Source organism: Rana temporaria, chromosome 2, assembly GCF_905171775.1.
Source record: "Rana temporaria chromosome 2, aRanTem1.1, whole genome shotgun sequence".
NCBI classification, from domain to species: Eukaryota; Metazoa; Chordata; class Amphibia; order Anura; family Ranidae; genus Rana; species Rana temporaria.
This window is the reverse complement of record NC_053490.1, coordinates 367,103,603-367,118,725: the sequence shown is the minus strand read 5'-3', so window position 1 is coordinate 367,118,725 and position 15,123 is coordinate 367,103,603. Positions and strand designations below refer to the sequence as shown.

Sequence of the window (15,123 nt, the reverse complement as noted above, 5' to 3'; positions counted from 1 at the left end):
TTTACATGACCCCATCACATACCCCCCCCTTTACATGACCCCCATCACATATCCTGCACACAGTTTCCCCCATCACATAACCCCCCTTTTCCCTCCACAGCACAGCCCCCACTCCTCGTCCTTAACATTTCCATATATTTTTCCTCCCTTCCGCCCTCTCCACTCCTACCTGTAACTTTTCAGCGCGGAGAGCAGGAGGGGGGACATTCGTCAAGTGAAGCCGCAGCAGCACTGGGCGGGGCGGGGAGACTTTTGGGCGAACTGGTGATTGGCTGCTAGGACCGCCTCCTAGCAGCCAATCACCTGCCGTCCAACATGACAGGCTGCTACCTCTCTGGTCCCGTCCCCCAGTTCAAAAATGTCCTGCCTCCCGCCGTCCACTCCTCTAACTAGCGGCGGAGGCTGGGGACAGAAGCGGATACTAAATCGCTGCGGTCCGGAACGAGCCCCCCTTTATGGAGCCTCGGGCCCCCCCTGGGGGGCGCGCCCCACTATTTGAGAAGCACTGTCTTAACGGCACCCTGAAACAGATCGCAAAACGCAGTGCTATTGCCAGAATTGCATCGCATGGGTGTGAACACTGATGCGATTCAGGTGCAGGGGGAAAAAGGGTCCTGCACCATTTTGATGCGGATGCAATACGATTTCAGCCACACAAACTTGTGTCTGAAATCGCACCGCACAGACATAGCATGTGATTTGCACGGGAATGCAGTGAAAATCACGTGCTATGTCTGCATTCTCCTCAGTGTGAACCTAGCCTTAGTAGTAGTAATGTGTTTCAAATATTTCTTTATGCTAAATGGCTATTAACCCCCACCCCCCTTTTTTTTTTCCCCTTATGTAGGACGGAGCTTCCCAAAAGCTAGAAAAAGCAAAGATTACATTGAACGATTGCCTGGCCTGTAGTGGCTGTGTCACCTCTGCAGAAAGCATCTTGATCACCCAGCAAAGCCATGAAGAATTGTACAAGATTCTAGCCCAGAACAAAGTAATAATTTTAGCTTTGATGAAGCCTGTACTGTGGCTATTATGCTGATCCAGTAGTTTTGGCACCCACCTAGGTCTAGTATGCAGTTTAAGAATTCTTACTTCACACTAACATTCTTGGTCAGTGTATCAAGCAGTTCTGAAGCTAGAGACCATTGGGTAACTAGAACTTTCAGGAGTTCAGCAATTGTAGCCATAATATTTCTCTTATAACAAGCTTAGTTTGAAATTGAAGTTTAAAAATTACATGTACATGGGGCATGTTTTTTGCCATTTTCTGGCCTTGGACGAGGCCAACAGGAAAGAAGCACAAAATCTATTTATTTCTCCTGTGATTTTTGCAAAGAGGACTTAAAAACATGCACTTTATTGAGCTCAGAGGATCAGATAGATGTGGTCCTGTGGTTTAACACAATTTACAAATCTATTAAATGTAGAATTATACCCACGCTTGGTAAATAAAAAATATGTCAGCAGCTTAACACTATAACCCAGATATTGGGCACAAAAATATAATTCAAAGTATAAAGTGCAGCACTAAAGTTGAAATTTCATGATGACACATGTATATTGCATGTGATAAATCTGTAAAGTGCAATAAACAATATGCAATACCAACTATGACTGATATGCAATAACAATGCAAACATGTAAAAAGTAATAAAGAAAAAGTTCATATGTGACTAACACAAAATGTGAAATGTGAATTTGAATAATTGATGAAAAGAGAAAGTTGTTTATATGGCTTTTTTTCTTGTTTCATCATTTGATTTTTTTCACATTTTGTACTGTGACTCAATATTGCACATTGGTCACAGTTGGTATTGCCTATCATTATTGCACGTTTGCACTTGATGATTCATTACATGCTAAATATGCATTGTGTTAATCACATATGAATTTTTTTTCTTTTTATTACTTTTTACATGTTTGCATTGTTATTGCACATCAGTCATAGTTGGTATTGCATATTTATTGCACTTTACAGTTTATCTAACATGCTACATACACGCACTGTGCCATCATGAAATTCAACTTTAGAGCTGCACAAATAATCTATTGCCCAACTTTATATTAGATTGGTGATCATCAAATACAAAATCCTATTTTGTTGCCGTGTTGATCACCACCAGAATATAACAAAAAAACAACTTTATGCAAAAATAGATCATATCAGCACTTGCAACCAAAAATAAACCAACCACAAAAGAGGTGTTGAGATCTGCAAGGAACATAAAGTGACCATGTTTAATGAAATATGGGGCCCTGAACAAACTGTAGTAGTATATATGGATATGTATGTTGGACAAATTAGATCACTACACAAACCAGCTTAAGAGAGTAAGAAAAAGCGTGTCTTGAGGAACCCAGTGTACTATTCTTGCTATATTTACCACAGCTTGGATGCCACACCCTGACCCAAATATATTTTGTGATTTTTAGTGACTTTTGACAAACATCGTCATACTTGGAAAATCTGTGAATAGCACCGAGGACATTCGTCTCTAGCATGCATTCATTGCTAGTTTGTTAAACTAAACATTATCTGATTTATTGCTAGCTATGCTCAAAAGGGTCACATTAGTAAGGAAGATTTGCAGTTTACCGAGTTTGGTCACCCCAAGAAATTGCTGGAAGCAGTACTGTGTTGATATATGGATACGTTATCTTGGCTTGCTGTGAATACACAGATATTGTTACTACTTGTCCTTTTCTTCCTGAACAGATAGAAGGTCCTTCTCAGCAAAAGCTGGTGGTAGTGTCCATCTCGCCACAGTCTCGGGCCTCCATGGCTGCGAAATTTAACCTAAATATCCCAGAAACTGCTAAAAAACTGACTTCCTTTTTCAAAGCACTAGGTAAGCTGCTTCAACTGTAATTTTTTTCATGGGATATTTTTCTTTGACTATAAAAGAATGATTTATTTATTGCTAAATGTACAAAGCCCCCATGGTTCAAACCAATTTTGTCACTCCAAATGTTTTTCTTTCTTTTGCCATGTTACTATCATATCGATGTCGTCATATTTTGCCCATAGCGATTGGTTGTTATAAGCAAAAGAGTTATTGAATAAGAAAATTAAACCCCAACCTATGTTGTTGTTTCTTAGTTATTTAATAGGATGATTAATCGCCAACCTGTTAATCCCACAGTTAATCGATAAGCTGGTTAATCACAAACATATGTTTCTTTTTAGTCTCAAGAATCTGTGACACTGATCATTGTTGGCATTGGTAGCAGTATTGCAAAAGATCAACAAATATTAGTGTAGCTGTATTTCCTTCGTGAATCCTTAGCCTTTTTTTTTTTTCTATTTCTATGATTAATTGTGAGTCATTAAGTTCTCTCTCTCTCTATATATATATATATATATATATATATATATATATATATATATATATATATATATATATATATATATATATATATATATATATATATAATCATAATTACTGTAAAACAAATGTGTAAAACTGCTATTTGATAAGAGGTAGGTCTGTTACACTGTGTGAATGCACATGAGGAGTTTATTGCATTTATTTATTTTTTTGGTAGGTGTTCACCATGTTTTTGACACAAGCTTCTCCAGAAACTTCAGCTTGTTGGAGAGTCAGCAAGAGTTTATAAAGCGATACAAGAGACAGAAAGAAGATCAGAATGCCCTTCCCATGCTGGCCTCTGCCTGCCCAGGTAGAACTATAATATGTCGTCTTTGAATAAAAATGATCATATCGCATGGTCATTACTTATGTCTATGCCCCTTTTCTTTCTCATTCATTGAGGGACACAGGAAATCCGAGACAGTTGGGTTATACAGTCACCTGCAGGAGTTTTAAAAACTGACAGAAAAAAATGTAAGCCCTGTATGCCAGCTTAGATATACAAAAACTGCATGCAAATAGCATCAGAAAGGGAAACCCCTTAGGCACTTTAAAGCCCTGTACACATGAACGGGAACCCCGTTCGTTGGGGGGGGGGGGACATTGGTTTTCCCGACGGGATTCCTGGCAGGCCTGCCCTGAAAAGTTGTGTATACACACGGCCACACAAACCCTTCATTCTTTTGAATGGCAAGAACGCGGTGACGTCATCGATTACGACGAGCCAGTGTCTCGTCACATTCGATTCAGTCACTGCCATCTTTCTACACCCCAGACTAACGTAAGCTACCGAGCATGCGTCAAAGTGTTATCGAGCATGCACGGTTTTTCTACTCTGCAGGCAAGCATACAGACGACCGGTTTTCTCGGCAGGAAACTCTCTCCCGGGTATCCCAACAGGAAAATAGGGAGCAGGGTGTGGCTATATCAACAAAATCCTCTTACAAAGAGAACCAATTTTTACCGGTTTTCGTTTCTGGTTTGAAATAGAACAATGAGCTTACAAGTACCAGAAACGAAACCTGGCAAAAAATGGTTTCAAGGTAAAGGCTTCATTTAGGCCTGGTGGTGAGGTGGCATTAAAGGGTCACTAAAGGGAAAAAAATGGCCTAAAATTAATGTCTGCAAGGTTAAAAAAACAAGTAAATACCTATTATATTCCTTCATCTATATCACCTCCGGCATTCTAGTTTCTGTTCTCTCGTTCACTTCCTGATTTGCATCGTTTGTTCATGTAAGAACTACATTTCCCAGTATGAATTGCGGCACGCCCAGTAATTCACACCTCCTTGAAGTCTCTAACACGTAGAGAGCCTCCTGCCGCACAGATGTAGTTCCCAGGAGGGAGCGAGCACGTTACTGACCACCGCAGTAAAGCCTCCCATCACGGTGGTGAGTAACAATCAGACAAGCAGGAAGTGAACAGAACAGAGAAGAAATAGAGCAACTTCTGAGCAAAAACGAAGAATGAGGAAGTGAAAAGAGGAATGTCTGCAGGTAAAGGATGATTATTATGAAAAAAAAAAAAAAATCCTTTACAACCCCTTTAAGGCGGTGGATACACCTTGGTTCTTTTTGTAAGAGGATTTTGTGGATATCGCCACCCCTGGGGTTGGGGTGGACACTGTCCAACACAAAAAAAGAACCCTAGGATTAGATTGTGCGTGTACTGTGGCCATGTGATGGCCAACCGTTACTTTTGGGTCTTTTCGGCGTATGCAGGTGATGTACTTGTACATACATGAATAGTTTTTCCAATGTGAAAGCATGTGCATTCCCATTCACATTGGGTACGACAATTTGCATAGTGCTTGGGATGAAAAGTCTTCCCATTGGGGAGTGAGATGTTGGCACTGTTGTCTATGAAGGGGCAGTAAGAGCAGGAACCACATGGGAAAAGTACCATAGGTCCTGCAACCATCTCACCTTTTTATGCTTGTGATATTTACCCAGTATTCCCAGAATAGAACAACGCCTATAATCCAGAACCTGAGACCACTATTGTTATATGGTCATCATCGTCATTTGAGTCTTTCTGAGCTTTTGTCAGGAGAGGCTGGGTCCTCCCCAATAGCTATTTGGGACTTTTTGGCTGCATGTAGAGCACCCTTCCCACAGAGACTGTAAGTGCATGCCAGTGCTTTCTACTGCAGAGTCTGTCTGACCCTACAGAGGCCCTAGACCAGGCTAGGTCTTTGGTCCTTGTTATGATCTCTGTAACAGATTCAGATTCCCAGCAGTCTGTCTCCTAAAGAGACTGTTTTTGAGGCATCGAGTCTTCTGCTGTCATATTTTTCATCTTTCCATCTATTAAATCTTCTGCCCTTGTTTAACTTTGGATAGTAAAACATTTTTTTTCTGTCAGCGAATACCTTATACTTCCTGTGTCTTTGGTGAAAAAAGCCTAGGCTTATGGCATCATGCACAGCTCTCTCACTCTAGTGAGAGTTTGCCAGGAAGAGATGGGGGATGAGTCCTATTACAGCCAATGAGAGTGCAGAGCTGGAGGTATGCCTCTGTAAATTCAGGAAGTGAACAGGTAGCAGCTTGAGCTGCCCACAGTTAAAATGGCTGCAGCCAGACTCAGTGGAGGGAGATTTCTGCAGCATATTTGGCAAATACAGAATCACAGTATATGTAAAGCGGTTGGAGGGAAGCTTAAGAATGGCAAATATGTTTTTATTACAAACTATGTGAGCAGACTGCAGTTTCTCTCTGAACTTTCCCCTTTTTAAGAGACAATTTGTTATCCAGGGGTCTGTTTCCCACTGTCAATATACCAATGACCCACCTTAACCGGAGTGCCACTAGACTGGTTAAAGGAATTCTCACACTTGAAACAAACTTTGTATGCAAATATGAAAAATACATTTTTGTTTTTTGAAATTTTCAGGCTGGATTTGTTATGCTGAAAAAACACATGGCTCTTTCATCATCCCATACATCAGTGTCACCAAGTCACCACAGCAAGTCATGGGATCCCTGATCAAAAATCACTTTGCACAGACACAGGTAGGAAACTTGACAATATCGGACAAATGTTTTGGTATTTCAGACTTTAATGGCTTTTTTCCCCTTGATGCATTCCCTGCATTAAGGTAAACATTTTAAAGCTTTGTCCCCCCCCCCCTTTCCCTGTGTGAAGGGGAAGAGAGGAGATCAGTGCTGTGCACGGCTGCATCTCTTCTCTGCATCTTCACACAGGGACTCGGGCAGGAGCCATTGGTCAATCAAATACAGTGAGGAGGAAGCGGGGGGTGGGGCTAAGGCCCGCTTTGTGTCTATGGACACACACAGCTTTGGAGCGAGCACACACAGAAGAGAAGCCAAGATCACTGGTGGAATCATAGCACACAGCAGACGAATACACACACATTTTTTTATATATATTTCAATAAAATATTTGAAAACAGAAAAAAAAAACCCTAATAAATTTTATATATATATATATATATATATATATATAATATATATATATATATATAATTAGTTTTTTTTTTTTTCTGTTTTTCAAGTATTTTTTTTCATAAATAAGTACAGAATATTAGACATGTACAAATTGCAGAATATGTACACCATATAAAACATTCCTTAAAAGGAAAATACAAGCGACATATAAATATTCATTAAGTCAATAGAGGATAAGGGAAAGGATGAGGGAGGGGAGTGGAAGAAGAGGAGAAGAAAAAAAATAACTCTAAAAGAGAGGGAAAATATATGCATATCAATGGATAAAAACCCCTTATCGAGATTGAAAAAGAAGGGGAGTCTGGAGAGGGTGAATTAAAACAATCCTATAATGAAGCATTCCTTAATGAATGAAATTCAGTGGAACTTTTGAAAGATAACCAGCATGCCCATTTTTCATAGAAGGTCTTGGGTGAATCCTTGGATTGAGAAATAAGTTCTTCCATTTCGGCCATGTACCCAATTTTTATAAACCAATCCGAAATGGTAGGAGGTGAAGACTGAGTCCATCTAATGGGTATACAGAGTTTGGCGGCATTGATTAGGTGAAACATCAACGATTTTTTATAAATGTACTGAGGTAGGAGGAGTGGTGAAGTAAATACTGGGCAGCAGTGAAGTCAGGGGTATATGTTGTAATGTGAGAAATTAATCGATGAACTTCCATCCAGAAGGGTTTGATCAGATCACACTCCCACCATATGTGTGAGGCCCCATACACACCATAGAATCTATCCGCAGATAAATCCCATCAAATGGGTTTCTGCGGATAGATCCTATGGTGTGTACACGCCAACGGATATTTATCCGCGGATAAATCTCCCCTGGGATGGATTTCCAGCAGATGGATATTTGCTGACATGCTCAACAAATCCATCTGCTGGAATCCATTCCAACGGATGGATCCGCTCGTCTGTACAGACTTACCGGATCCATCCGTCTAAAGGGATTCCCCGCACGCGTCGTAATGATTTGACGCATGCGTGGAATTCCTTATATGACAGCGTCGCGCCCGTCGCCGCGTCATAATAGCGGCGACGGCGCGACACGTCATCGGCAGAGGATTTCAGCGCGGAATTTAATGCGATGGTGTGTACACGCCATCGCATAGAAATCCTCTGAAATCCTCGAGAGGATTTATCCGCGGATACGGTCCGCTGGACCGTATCTGCGGATAAATCCTCTCGTGTGTATGGGGCCTGAGAGTGTGCCCTGAGCACGGTTACAACGCCAACATAATGGTGAAATGAGTCCTATACCATCTAGAGTACAATTTGTAGTTGTTGTTTTCCTGGGTCAATACATTCAGGGAACCCTTATGGATATGTTGAAAAAAATGTTCCCACTCCTCATCAGAGGGGGAGATGCCAAGATCACTTTCCCATTTGAGATTCACTACGTCATTCTCGATGTCAAACGTTGTGAAAAAAGACGCATACATCGCGGAAATCAGATGCTTTTTAGGAGAATTTTGGAGACACAAGGTCTCAAAAGGAGTTTTGCTCCTATACCATACGGAATTTGAGCCAGCGCGACACAAAAATCGTTTAACCTGTTCATATCCAGAAGGATGTATAATAATGTCAGGGTGGGAAAGTTTAAAAGAGTCGAGAGTAAGAAGTTTACCATTGTCAAAAAAGGTTTCAGCTCTAATCGAATTGCTGTAAGCGGAACCAGATACGTCAATAACCGATTGTCTTAGGCCGGAATCACACTAGTGCGTTGCTTTTTTGAGCTGCGTTGTCGTTGCAGATTTCTCTAGAGGGTGTTCTGCAGATCAACTGCGGTTTAGCTGCAGATCAGGTGCGAATTTGGAGACCTGGGAGAACTTCCGGGTGAGAGGAGAGTGGGGGAGAATTGTATTGAGCTGAATGAGAGAAACTCCTGCAGAGAACTGAACACATGTGCGAATTAGATGCGTACCCATAGAAGATAATGGGACTGAATTCGCACCTGAGCCGCACCGCAAGACATAAAAACCGCATGCGGTTTGGAGGCAATACGCAGTGCGAATGCATCGCACATATGTGAACCAGCCTCATTGAAAACAATGTATTTTGAAATGTCCTGCGAATTAGATGCGGTTTAAACCGCACTCAATTCGCATAGGTGTGAACCTAGCCTGAAAGAAATCTCAGGGTTTAAATTTTCAGGAGTTAGGGGACCATATATGGAGGAAAAATGTAGGTTTCTACAGAGAGCCCTAAAAATTTGCAAGGTAGGACCCACCAGAGGGTGAGAGCAAGTGACATGCGGGATTTTGCATGCAATAATCCAAGGCAAGTGGATCAAAGGCAGAACAGGAGATAAGGACGCACCTTCCAATTCGACCCATGCCTTAGTATGGGTATGTAAGTGCCAATCTAAAATACGAGTCATGTGGCAAGCCTAGTAATACTTTTGTACATCAGGCAGTCCTATACCCCCCATAAGTTTGGGAATAACGAGTTTGTCCCATTTAATACAAGGCTGTTTCAGATTCCTAATAAATTTAGTACATATATGTCTAAAGTCTCTAAAAAAAAGTCGATGGAATCTTAATGGGGATAGTCTGTAGTAAATAGAGGATTCTGGGGAGAACATTCATTTTAACGATATCTGCCCTCCCGAACCAGGAAAAAAATCCTTTATCCCAAGATAACAAATCATGTTTGATAATCTTGAGCAAAGGTAGAAAATTTGCACTATAGAGATCCTTTATATTTGGAGTCAACCTAATTCCTAGATATGTCAATGAGTCCTCTCCCCAGTGAAAAGGAAAGTTTGATTTACTTAAGGAGACAGTGGTATCAGATAAAGAAATGTTCAAGGCCGTGGATTTAGCAAAATTAATTTTAAGACTTGAAAGCGAATTGAAGAGGGAGAAATCTTTCAACAAGTTGGGGATAGTTATTATGGTATTTGAGAGAAAGAGAAGAATGTCATCAGCAAATGCAGCAAGTTTATAATTCTTCCTCTCAATACCAACTATGTCCTGGTTACTCCTAAGTCTATTGAGCATGGGTTCTAAGAGAATGACAAAAATAATTGGGGACAAAAGGGCATTCCCTGACGCGTTCCGTTGGACACAGAGAAAGCCTCCGACAGACAACCATTCACTTTAATTTTTGCCGTGGGAGAAGAGTAAAGCATAAGAATAAGATGGAGTATACGTTCTCTAAATCCCAGTGCTTTTTTAAGGCTTCACTCATATAATCCCACGCTATTCTGTCGAAGGCCTTCTCTGCGTCAAGAGAGAGAAAGAAACCTGGAACTCTAGATCTTGTGAGCCAATGTTGTATATTAATAGCTTTAATAGTATTATCCCTCGCTTCCCTGCCAGGGATGAAGCCCACCTGGTCCAGAAAGATAATCTTAGGTAGCAAGGGGATTAGGCGATTAGCAATAATTTTAGCATATAGCTTTATATCGACATTTAAAAGCGAAATGGGCCTGTAATTAGAAAATAGTGATGCATCTTTTTTTCGTTTTGGGAATCGTGGTAATATGTGCTTCCAGAATATCTTTGATAAAAGGGGATGAGGAGGGGATATTGTTAAACGTTTTTAAAAAATGAGGGATAATAGAGTCTGAGAAGGTTTTATAATATGAAACAGAGAGGCCATCTGGGCCAGGGCATTTACCTGTCTTAAGTTGTTTGAGAGCAGTGACAGATTCCTGTTTAACAATAGGTCTGTCTAATGTGATTGCATCTTCTGCACTAATAGGATTCGGGCTATAGGAATGTAAGAATTCAGTAATTTTCTTTTTCCTTTTTTCCTATCAGCCATGCTATTGGGCGTATCATCTCTGGGCAAGTTATATAACTTAGCATAAAACTGTTTAAATCGATCGGCAATTTCAGAAGAGGTAACAATTTGTTTCCACTTGGATCAGTGATAGAGTAAATAATATTACTATTAATATGCGTATTAGAACGAAGAGTTCTAGCAAGAAGCTTACCAGATTTATTGCCAAATTCGTAGAACAGCTTTTGAGATAGAGCGAAGTTGCGTTTTATCTTTTCATCCAAAAGTTTTAAAAGAGCCTCTCTAGTTTCCAGTAATTCAGACAGAGTGTCTAAAGCCAACGACTGCTTGTGTTTGTTTTCTAGTAGATGGATTTGTTCAGTAAGAGATTTGATGCAGGCTTGTCTCATTCTATTCCTTTTAGTAGCAATAGAAATCAATTCACCCCTAATTACACATTTATGTGCAGACCAGAGAGATGCAGAATCTACATCTTCAGTGTCATTTTCTGTAAAATAAAGATTAATCCTCGAATTTAGTGTGTCAACATTGTCAGGGTCGTTAAGTAAAGAACTATCAAGTCTCCAGATTCTATTATTACAGGCCTTGAACGAAAAATTATAGAGACAGTAATAGGATGATGGTCAGAGAAAAACATTGGTTCAATCGAAGCGTCAATAAGGTCTTCAAGATCATTCTGAGTCATGAAGAAGTAATCAATTTTCATATCTATCGTGTGGAGAGGAATAAAAAGTGTAATCTTTGGTGGTTGGGTTTAATGTGCGCCACGTATCATGAAGGGCCATGCTTTTCAACACATTCTTTATCGAATGTAAGGACCTATAGAAAATTTTTAGAAGAGCCTGAAGATGTGTCAAGCAAGGGGTTCAATGCCAGGTTGAAATCACCCCCCACAATGAGCATCCCAGATTTAAAGGTATCAAGTAATTGCAAAGTATTTTTAAGGAACGACACTTGCATTTTATTAAGAGCATATATGTTGGCCGAAGTAATAGGTTTGTTATACAAAGAAACGTTGAGAAAGACAAATCTACCCTCATCATCCAACAGAGAGTCCTGGATTTGAAGGGGGCAATTTTTGGAAATTAATGTGGAAACCCCTTTAGTTTTGGACTCAGGATTAGTAGCATGAAAAGATAATGGGAACCTTTTATCGTTAAAAATAGGTAAATTGTCAGATTTGAAGTGAGTCTCCTGTATTCTGTCCGTCTGCATCAGTTCCGTTCCGCCGGACGGAAGAAAAATAGGGTTTTCTTCCGTCCGAAAACCGGATCCCGACGGACGCGGACGCTAGCGGATGCTCCATCCGCTAACGGACGCGATCCCATAGGGATGTATTACAAGTCCGTTAACGGACTTGTAATAACGGACAGGCGGAGCGGACGTCTGAAAGGGGCCTTACTAGAGTCCGTAAAACAATATCAAATAAAATATCCCCATCTGCAAATAGGACATAAGCCATGCAAAGAAAGGCAGATACAAACAAGCCTTGGAAAGAGGATAAAAGAAGAAGAAATAAACCTGAATACAAACGGTGAAGGGAAGGGATTAGGAGCAGTCATCCTGATGAAAAAGAAAATCATTAATAGTCACGTCTTGGTTTATTAGTTTTTTATAGTTTTTATTTACATTTAGTAAAGTTTACAGTGATCATTATCTGATGATATTACTGATTTTCCTTTCTTTTTATTTTAATCAACACAGAACCTAAAGCCAAATCAGATATACCATGTGACAGTGATGCCCTGTTATGACAAAAAGCTAGAGGCTTCTAGACCAGACTTCTTTAACCAGGAATATGAGACCCGAGATGTAGATTGTGTCATTACAACTGGTGAGTGATGTATCTTGCTTTTACTTTAGAGTGCTGGTTTGTAACGTAGTTTCTTAAATCCTTTATTTGGTAGGCATATAAGACAGACTTTTTGTTGCAGGGGAAGTTCTGCGAATATTAGAACAAGAAGAAATGTCTTTGGCAGATGTGAATCCCTGTCCACTTGATACAGAGTGAGTTGTGTTTTTTTTTTCTGTGCTTCTATTCCTATTTGCTTCTTGTGCACATTTACGCTTGTTGCTTTGGTGCCATGACAAAGCTGTTGCTAACAGCAGTAATAATATTGTGGGGGGCAGGCAGCATAAAATAAATTTGGAAACAAAATAAGGAGCCTTCCTTTTGCTCCCCTCCTGACAATGCTAACTGCCTTGACGGTCTGCTTTCACTACTCCTGACATGGCTAGCTGACTACCTGCATCTGCCTCCTCTACATCTGAGTGGCAGGCCAAGAAAAACATGTGGCATATGAGTATGAGAAAAGTTTTCTATCACTATGCTTAATTTGGATCCAAGACTCCGTAGCTGCCGAATTTTCAGAATGACAGCCAGACAACCTGCATTTTGAGAAGGAAACCACAGAAATGGCAACTTTAGGCCCCATGCACACGGAACGCCGGTGCAAACTCTGCTTAACACATGTTTTTAAAGGCTAAAACCGGCGTTTATAAACGCCCGTTTTGCCACGATTTTTGCCAGTTTTACCACGTTTGCGTTTATAAGCGTTAAGAAACATCATAAGACCCTACCTAAGCTCAAAAAACAGTATTTAACCATTTCAGCCATTTTGTGAGACCAGAGTGAGTAGCATCTGAGAGAGCAGCAGTGTACTTGTATTTAGCGTGTCACTTGCCACATCACCTGCCACAAACTGCGCATTGTCCACTTGCCACGTCACCTGCCACAAGTTGTGGATTGTCCACGTCACCTGCCACGTCACCTGCCACAAGTTGTGGATTGTCCACGTCACCTGCCACAAGTTGTGGATTGTCCACTTGCCACGTCACCTGCCAAAAGTTGTGGATTGTCCAAGTTGTGGATTGTCCACTTGCCATGTCACCTGGCCATGTCACCTGGCCACGTCACCTGTGGCAGGTGACGTGGCCAGATGACATGGCAAGTGAACAATTCACAACTTGTGGCAAGTGGACAATCCACAACTTGTGCCAGGTGACGTGGCAAGTGGACAATCCACAACTTGTGCCAGGTGACATGGCCAGGTGACGTGGCAAGTGGACAATACACAACTTGTGGCAAGGTGACGTGGCAAGTGGACACTCCACAACTTGTGGCAGGTGATGTGACCAGGTGACAATCCACAACTTGTGGCAGGTGACGTGGCCAGGTGACGTGGCAAGTGGACAATACACAACTTGTGGCAAGGTGACGTGGCAAGTGGACAATCCACAACTTGTGACAGGTTCTGTGGCTAGGTGACATGGCCAGATGACATGGCAAGTGGACAATCCACAACTTGTGGCAGGTGACGTGGCCAGGTGACAAGCCACAACTTGTGGCAGGTGACGTGGCCAGGTGACAAGCCACAACTTGTGGCAGGTGACGTGGCCAGGTGACAAGCCACAACTTGTGGCAGGTGACGTGGCCAGATGACATGGAAAGTGGACAATCCACAAGTTGTGGATTATCCACAATGCAAGCAATTACAGGTCTTTATATATATATATATATATATATATATATATATATATATATATATTATAATATATTTTATGGTTTTTCATCATTTGCCATCATTTTTGAGATTTCTAATGTAAAAAAATAGGTCACCTTTAAAAAACTAAATCGCGGCAAAACGCTGGTACCATGTTTTGCGTCTGAAACGTGGAAAACTTTTGCATCTGAATCCATTTTTTTGCTTCTGGAAAAACTAGGTCAAACGCAACTGCCTAAAAACGGCAATAAACGAGACTGTGTGCATGGACACATAGAATAACATTGAGGTGTCCGTTTAATAAACTGTGAAGTTTTTTCTCCGTTCAGTTCACAGCAGTTCACGGCAGTTCTCATGAGGAGAATTATCTCCTCTGCAGCCGGTTTAATAAACTGAGAACTTCAGTTCTCAGATGGTGAACAGAGGTGAAGTTTTTTCTCTGAAAACAGCCGAGATCTGTGTAAAACTGGATGGACTGCCTGTAATCTCGTGAGATATTGTGAGATTATGGTGCAGCCGAATTCAAACAGTGAAACTAACGTTTAAAAGAACATGTAATTAATGTTTTCAGACATGTGATAACATATATATATATATATATATATATATATATATATATATATATATATATATATATATATATATATATATATATATATATAAATATAAATTTACATATATATATATAAATACTGTATGTATATATTATGTATATATAATGTGTATGTGTGTGTGTGTGTATATATATATATATATATATATATATATATATATATATATATATATATATACCGTATTTATCAGCCTATTGTGCGCACCCGCGTATAGCGCGCACCCCTACTCTGGACGTGAAATTCCTGAATTTTATTTATTTTTTATTACTTACAGTTTTGGTGTCTTGCCTGGCGTCCATCGGCGGCCTTGTCCGGTCTGGCGTCCTTCTGCGACCTTCGTGGTGTCCTCCCCGCTGCTCCTGCGCTGTCTCTGAGCCGATCCCTGCTTCCCGCGCTGTGTTTGAACGCCGCCGCCGAC

At 40.7% G+C, this 15,123-nt stretch overlaps 1 protein-coding gene across 1 annotated transcript in view; it reads left to right on the top strand.

Moving 5' to 3' along the window:
* Positions 1 to 15,123, top strand: part of CIAO3 (cytosolic iron-sulfur assembly component 3) — a 48,939-nt gene that overhangs the window by 14,280 nt on the left and 19,536 nt on the right. The window contains exons 3-8 of the mRNA XM_040337710.1: positions 848 to 991; positions 2,717 to 2,849; positions 3,547 to 3,681; positions 6,265 to 6,383; positions 12,293 to 12,422; positions 12,523 to 12,595. Of these exons, the coding sequence (XP_040193644.1) occupies positions 848 to 991; positions 2,717 to 2,849; positions 3,547 to 3,681; positions 6,265 to 6,383; positions 12,293 to 12,422; positions 12,523 to 12,595 (734 nt within the window). The remainder of the gene's footprint in view (positions 1 to 847; positions 992 to 2,716; positions 2,850 to 3,546; positions 3,682 to 6,264; positions 6,384 to 12,292; positions 12,423 to 12,522; positions 12,596 to 15,123) is intronic.